Source organism: Egretta garzetta, unplaced genomic scaffold, assembly GCF_000687185.1.
Source record: "Egretta garzetta isolate BGI_Z169 unplaced genomic scaffold, ASM68718v1 scaffold55, whole genome shotgun sequence".
In the NCBI taxonomy this organism is placed as follows: Eukaryota; Metazoa; Chordata; class Aves; order Pelecaniformes; family Ardeidae; genus Egretta; species Egretta garzetta.
The window spans coordinates 330,539-338,452 of NW_009259863.1; the positions used below are offsets into that span (position 1 = coordinate 330,539).

At 40.1% G+C, this 7,914-nt stretch overlaps 1 protein-coding gene across 1 annotated transcript in view; it reads right to left on the minus strand.

Annotated features, from left to right (window-relative positions):
• The window catches only part of COL19A1 (collagen type XIX alpha 1 chain), a 203,997-nt gene extending 197,088 nt beyond the window's left edge, over window positions 1-6,909 (minus strand). Inside the window, exon 1 of the mRNA XM_035895611.1 lies at window positions 6,816-6,909. Coding sequence (XP_035751504.1) covers window positions 6,816-6,909 — 94 coding nt within the window. The remainder of the gene's footprint in view (window positions 1-6,815) is intronic.
• Between the last annotated feature and the right edge of the window lie 1,005 nt (window positions 6,910-7,914).

The following is a 7,914-nucleotide window of genomic DNA, read 5'->3' on the forward strand; positions in this document are numbered from 1 at the left end:
ATATAAACACCATGTGGCAGATTCTTTTTTTTGTTAAATTACTTTACAGCACTTACAATAAGAGCATCCAGAGATTACTTACTGCTGACTTTACCTTGAACTGCTGTAGTAAGCTCTAGAGAACCTGGGGCACAACTGTGCTTTTTTTTTCAGCATTAACTTACATGAGGGCTGAGTGGTGAAAGACTAGGGAGTTTTAGCTTATTTCTCCCAGCCCCTTTCTTCCAAGTCCAAATAAAGACTCAAGCCTTAATTTCTGTGTTATCCAGATGATAGCAACGATTCTTCACATGCCATGGACTGGACTGTGGACCTATTTTTACCAGTGGCATAACAGTCACAGCACAGACAGGCCATTTAAGTGTTACTTATTTGGTTTTATTCCATATCTCCAGAAGAACCAAGAGGGTTACTATGAATCTTCTATCTCATGCTGCCAATGCACTCCTTTAGCCCAATGTTATTCTTTTTATCAGAGAGCTAAGGCAAAACTCTAAAATATTAAAACCAAAACCTCTCCATACCAAGACTGACAGCTTTCACTGCTATAGACCGATGAAAATTCTTTCTACAGTTACAATTTGTGCAGTCAAAAAGTTAGCCTCTTCCAGAAGTACTAGAAGACTTGAAAGATCTTTAAATTTTCTTTGACTTAAGACAAAACAGACAGTTTACTCATTCATCCTGTGGGTAGCTGAACTAGAAAATACACATGAAGACATTCAGGAAAGAAAAAAGAACGAGACAAACTCTTACTGCTAATCCAGGCATGGAAACCACTCACCTAGCTGCCCTGTTTGCATACATTGCTATAAAACTAATGAAGCACTAAAAAGAACAAGCTTACATTTATACACTAGATTACTCTGCACGTGACAAAATTGGGTCTGTCTGGATTGAAGTCAACAATTCACATTAAAATGGTGATGTCAAAGCTCAAGTTAACATACCTATAGATCAATGATATCAGCTATCCTTAAGACAAATTACAGACCTTAATCTTTAGAAATCAATGAGCTCTATGTAGGGGCTTATTATTATAAAATCAAAGTAATAATTTCAAAAATATGTATTTAAGCAGATCAAGCACATATATCACAGATCACTGATCTTCTGTCTCTCCAATAAGATGCTACTAAGAATTTTTTTTGTTTTCCAATAGCATTATGCAAAAAAAATAAAGGCTTTGCATCTAGATGTATCTGCTGCAACATGCAGTGGCATGTTCTGAATTCCTGAAGTGAACATAGCACCTGTTAAAGCACACTGCAGCTTCCATCTAGGCCCCATGCCCAGTTTTCTTTTCCGTGCAAGCAAGGACAGAGGAGACTCTGGTGCATGCTTCAGTCTCACTCTTACAGACGTCTCTTGTGTGCCCTTCCTGACTGGGAACTGTAGCTTCCAACAAGCACTCTTGGCTCCTCCAGATCTGCTACTTTATAAGTAAACTTTACCTTCAGGTGAAGTTTTCAGCTGCCATCTAACATCACCAATGTGCACACTGCAAGGGCACCAAAGTTTCCATCAGTAAGCATGACAGGCCAAATGAACATGGCCAAACAGCAAAGTTCCACCTAACACATACCCACATCCTATGTTGGACTCAAGCTTCAGGCAGAAACTCATATTAGCTAGGATATGTCTCACAATCTTACTGGATCAGGCTTCATAAATATAGACATAGGAAACTTCTTCAGAATGTGTGACATACCTGCAAGTGTCAGCAATGACATCCAACGAGTCCAGCTCAAAGGAATTTGCAGGCCCATCTGGCCTGCTTTCAAATAGGGTCAAGAACTCAGATTTCCTACATGCCTGTAGCCTCACATACAGAGGTGCCAGCAAATCAGATATGATTTTTTTTTGTTGTTTTCCTTTTTTACTCTGTAAGCCACATCATATTATATTACAATAAAGGTGTTAATTAAGACAAGGGTGGGAAGAGCAATGAAGGATACTGAATCTATAACTTTGTTGATATAGGAAAGAAGTCAACTCCAAATCTGGGGACTATTTAGATAGTCATGGAAATAATGTAACAGCTTTGGCAGGCAGTATTAAGAAATCCATACCAACTGAGGTGAGGTATTCGGATGCTCACGCTAGACCCTGGAGAACTAGGTTGTCCCGTGAGGAAGAGTAGGTAGTGAAAAACAGGACTTCAAGACAGCCCGCATGGCTTCACCAAGGGCAAGTCCTGCCTGACCAACCTCGTAGCTTTCTATGATGGAGTGACTACATCAGGGGACAAGGGAAGAGCCATGGATGCCATCTATCTTGATGTCTGTAAAGCCATTGGCATGATCCCCCACAACATCCTTCTCTCTAAATTGGGAAGATATGGATTTGATGGGTGGACTATTCAGTGGGTAAGAAATTGGTTGGATGGTTGCATTCAGAGGGTAGTGGTCAACAGCTCGATGTCCAGATGAAGATCAATGACGAGCGGTGTCCTTCAGGGGTCTGTACTAGGACCTGCACCTGGGTCGGGACAACCCCCAGTATCAATACAGGTTGGGGGATGAAGGGATTGAGAGCAGCTCTGCAGAGAAGGACTTGGGGGTGCTGGTGGATGAAAAGCTGGACATGAGCCGGCAATGTGCGCTGGCAGCCCAGGAGGCCAACCGTACCCTGGGCTGCATCGGAGAAGCGTGGCGAGCAGGTCGAGGGAGGTGATTCTGCCCCTCTACTCTGCTCTGGTGAGACCCCACCTGGAGTACTGCGTCCAGCTCTGGAGCCCTCAGCACAAGAAGGACATGGACCGGTTGGAGCAGGTCCAGAGGAGGGCCATGAAGATGATCCGAGGGCTGGAGCACCTCTCCTATGAGGACAGGCTGAGAGAGTTGGGGTTGTTCAGCCTGGAGAAGGGAAGGCTCTGGGGAGACCTTACTGCAGCCTTTCAGTACTTAAAGGCGGCTTATAAGAAAGATGGGGACAGACTTTTTAGCAGGGCCTGTTGTGATAGGACAAGGAGTAATGGCTTTGAACTAAAAGAGGGTAGATTTAAACTAGATATAAGGAAAAAATTTTTTACAATTAGGGTGGTGAACCACTGGAACAGGTTGCCCAGAGAGGTGGTAGATGCCCCACCCCTGCAAACACTCAAGACCAGGCTGGATGGGGCTCTGAGCAACCTGATCCAGTTGAAGATGTCCCTGCTTATTGCTGGGGTGATGGACTAGATGATTTTTGGAGTTTGCTTCCAATCCAAACTGTTCTATGATATCGCAGGTGAATATCTTGGCTGTAGGAGTTGATGCTTTTTTCTTTCTCTACCTTTCCATAAAAAAAAAAAGGGGGGGTGGAGGGGTTGCTGATCTAGTTTACAGGCTTCACACTGGGAGAATGTGTGTAGCTGAGAATATTCCCCTTTATGGTCTAGGATCTCTCTTATGTACTACTCGCTAGCTGAAGTGGCTTTCCGCAGTCTGCAGGCTTTCATGAACCACATTCTTATAGATACCTAAAGCTCCTTATTCAATGCCCAGGAAGACAGTATTTAACCACAAGTTAAGGAATCCAAGGGTGGCAAGGTCACTCATACACTGCAATGCTAACAATAGTTTGTGGATCCAACATTAAAATATTTGGAATATTAAGAATATGAGTACATTGTATATGACAGTTACTGTAAAGACATTATCTTGATTTTGAGAAGTATCTAGCCGTACTAAAACATGAAACCCAAAAAGCTGAACTGATTTGCATACTTGAAACCACTCACTGTATTTGGGTTAAAGTGCCTATCTAAAATTATGATCTAGAGCCAATACTTTTCACAACGCATTCCACGTCAAAAGGCACTGGAAATTCACCATGCCTGACAGTCCCAAGACTTTGTTTATACTACATTTTTCATGGGTTAGCAAGTGACTTTGAAAAGTAATTGTAAAAGAAAGTTGAAAAAGCAGCAATGATCTGGAAATGAGACAAAGTATTAATACTCTTAATATGAAGCATTTAACAATGATCGAATTAGAACTTCATGTGCCACTACAGAAAGAGCTCATGTCCATGCTCCAAAACCAAATGTTCCCAACAATAAAAAAAAAAAAAAAAAAGTAAGTTGACAACATGAAGAAAATATTCCTGAAGTCAGATCAAAAACATGATTGTGGAGAACTCCTGAACCCTATCCCTCAGATCTGCTATATTCTGTTATTAGAAGTGAATGCTTCCTTCTGATGAACAATTAGCACATCAAAACTGGACAAATAAGAATGGAAAAAAATCCTTGGTGTAAATCTAATGGTTACTGGCACACATTCAGACCCTAAGGAGGACTGCTCCAAGAAGATCTCTGCATACTCTGTCACTCTGTGACATTTTTTCCCCCAAATACTGGTATTTTTTTTTTTTAACTATATTGACTCAATGAATAAGTCCCAAAGTATACTCAGAATGCCAACACAGAAAGCTCTCCCCTACATATGCACACAATTCTTTCTCTTGCACAAGAGATGCCCTTCCCACTTCTTCCACCCACTCCCCCTTCAAATGAACTTCAATTTACACTTTTCCCTGCATTTGAAGGTCATTCCTTTAGACTCAAGTAGATCAGGTGGGAAATTTCAGGATGTAAATGCAATAATCCAAAACCAAGCTTTGCTGGAAAAGCTTTCATATTAGCACAGTGACGAATAAGTGCTATGCATATGTTGTGGGAGGAAGAAAATCAAAAGGATTGCCTAGGCAGATCCTGAAGGGCAGATGCTGATCCAAACACAACTGGTACATGGGGGAGAACAAAGGCCCAAGAAAGAGCCAGGTAACGAAAGAAAGAAAGGAGAGAGAAAGAAAAAAAAAAAGTGTGCGGAAAAGAGGAGCTTAGAGATTTCTCTCTTCTTGAAGTAAGCACGTTTCCAATTTGTAACATCTGTGTACAAATTATCAAACTAGAATGAGACGATTTTGCAACACGGAGTACCCAGTGCAACCAAATGGGGCAGATTAACAAAAGGCTAGCAGGCACACCTGTACCCCTCACTGCTGCACCATCACAGGGTCCATTCTTTCTCAGCTCCTGCTTTCTGGTCTGTAACTTTTATTTTTGGACAGTAACCATCCCTTCAGCCTCTAGAATAGTCTCTTTCCTGTTAACAATTTGAGGCATCACTCTGAGTCTATTCCCTGCTGTTGGCAGGGATGCTCAAGCTGGCAGCAATCTACTTGTTATTCCTCACCATCTGCCTGTATCACCTCAGAGTGCAGAAGCCTCTCTCAATTGCACACCATCAGTTATTCTCAGGAGAGGTTCAGTCTCTCCTCTTCTTCCCAGCAGTTCAATTTGACCCGTATTTGATTCATTTGTGGCAATCAGGTGAAGGAAAACTGCAACTTCCCTGCTGGCTGCCTAGCCACCAACTCCCTAACAGAACATAAAGCACAGTTTAGATACACCATTTATTAGCAGTTCAGTGTACCTGTCACATCTTCTATGCCTGGTCCATCTTTTACTAAGACATCTTTTCAGTAGGGAAAAAAAAAAAAAAAAGAAAAAAAAAAGATGTAAAAAGAAAGGAGACAAGGCTTCTTGTTTTAAAATTTTTCAAGTTTCCATTTATTAATTTATATTACTAGGGAACCTTCTGCACTTACACCCTTTTACCACTTTTATAACTTCCCTTCTACAATCCACCAGCTAGCAATGACAGAGAAGACAACCTATTTTACTTCTTTCAAAAAGCTGAAAAGAAGGATTGTACAGCTGTGATGTAGGCTCACTCTCACGGGGGTTAAGAATAATTCATCAGCAGAGCACTTAGCCTTGCTACCCTAAAAATATAAGGCAAAAAAAAGTCTTTGACTTAAATTCAGACTCTTTACAACACATTATTCTTACCTTAGAGCCCACACATTACACTTTATTATTTATTAAATCTTACTATTTACTGTTTCCAGGAGTAGTAAAAGGATTATTATCCTAGTCATTGTCTTTTTAAATTTCTTGGGCCTGAGTTTCAAATGTGTTATGGAGATACAAAGTTGTTGTATATGTATAGCTTCTATAATCTTTCATCAGGTTTCTGGAAAACCGGCATTACTAAAAATAAATTTCATTTAAAAAAAATAAAGAAAAAGAATTATTTTTATTTCTATTTAAATAGCAACAAGCATGTTCTCCTTGCTAATAATTACAGAAAAATTCTAGGAAGTTGAGGTACGTGCTGAGGCTGAGCAAATCTAGAAAACTGACAATTCCTTATTCTACAAGCACAAGTGACATGCCTTTAAGACAGAATCTAGGGAGTCAACGAAGAGATTAAGTGAGAGAGCTAGATAACACGTGGACAGTAAGAGAAAGAAGAAAAAAAGAGAAGTATGAGAAAATGGGTAACAGCTTTCAAGTTAAACAATATCACTATATTCCTTTCCCCTGACTTCTTAGGCACAAGGTTTTGTCTAACTCTACATCTGTTAAACGTATGACCTGGTCTTGCGATTAAGTTTAGGTTAACATGAGCATTAGGTCGTTTAGGTCAATGTGATCACTGATCTGCTCTAATAAAGCCAGATGATTTTGTTCACAAAAGTTTTGCAAGCTCTGATTGAGTCTTGTTTTGTATGGTAAGTTGAAATAGTACAAAACAAAACTCCTAGGAACTACAACTGCTTCCAAACATGAATCTTCCAAGTGCAAGCTGCTTTGGAACTGCTTCAAACCTAGACATTTTAAAAAAGAGATTTTTAAAAGTCTTGTATAACTTTATCTGCTCATACCACTTATTTTCCATGTACTGTCCCTACTTGTTCAGATCTGTTCAGTACTGAGTCTTATGCCTTTGGCCCGTGATGGGCAAGAAGAATGGAAGTACCTGTCTGGTCACTGACAGCCACAGAAGTAGAAACAGGAAGGAGGAGGAAGACTGCCATACAAAGCCAAACTATGCAGGATCCAATGTACTTCATCTCCCCCTGGACACATGTGAACAATCAGCTACAAATCTGAAACAGAAAATAATCATATTCAGAACAACTTCTTCTTATTCTTTTCCCCTCACCCCATCAGAAAACTACAAACAAGAATTTCTTAACTGTGAAGAAAAGAGGAAGTCGCGAATCACACGCAAAGTGTATCATTTATCTGTTGTAGGGAGCTGCAAAAAGAGACTTACGTAAATTTACAAATAACTAACAAAGATACTCCTTTAGTTCTTTATCAAATATCTTATTAAGACATTAGTTATAAAGGCACTAAATTTTCATTTCATTAGTAAAGATGAGTTTTCTTTTATTTTTCTCCTAGGTTTTCCATTTTAAATACATTGGATAAACTGTCTTATGTCACAACACTACCAGTGACTGCTGAAGTAGTCTTCAAATCAAACAAGGACAACATGCAATCATTTAAGTACAAAAGAAACCAAAAGAACCAGTATTTCTCTGCCTCGCAAAATATACAAGTGCCTCAAGCAGCCTGTATTGAGTTTACAGTTTAAATCTCACAAAAATAGGTTGTTGAAGCCAGACTATATCTCTTGTCCTCTAAAAAACAGCATCATCTTTCCTTCTAAGCCGACTGCAATGCATAAATACACGTGAATTTTAACAAAATGCAGAAAACAAGTATTTTTCTAACCACGTTTTCTGCAAGAAAAACAAACGGCATACCTAACAGGCAATTGCTATAATTATTTTCGCAGGGCATCTTATTCATCATCAGAGCTATTCTGTCAGTCACACATACTGACAGCAACTACACCATCATTAACTTTTCCAGCCTCCCCAACAGCAGCGAAGTGAATACACGTTCAAATAACATTATCATTTAATTTCCTGCACCTGCTTTACAAGCAGGCATCAGTAATTCACCAGAGCTGCCACGCCAGAGGTCTCATTTTCTGAAGGGCTCTTGCCAATTAAACCCCTGATACCGCCACCCCCACGCTGCCACCGCACCTCCGGGCTTGGGTC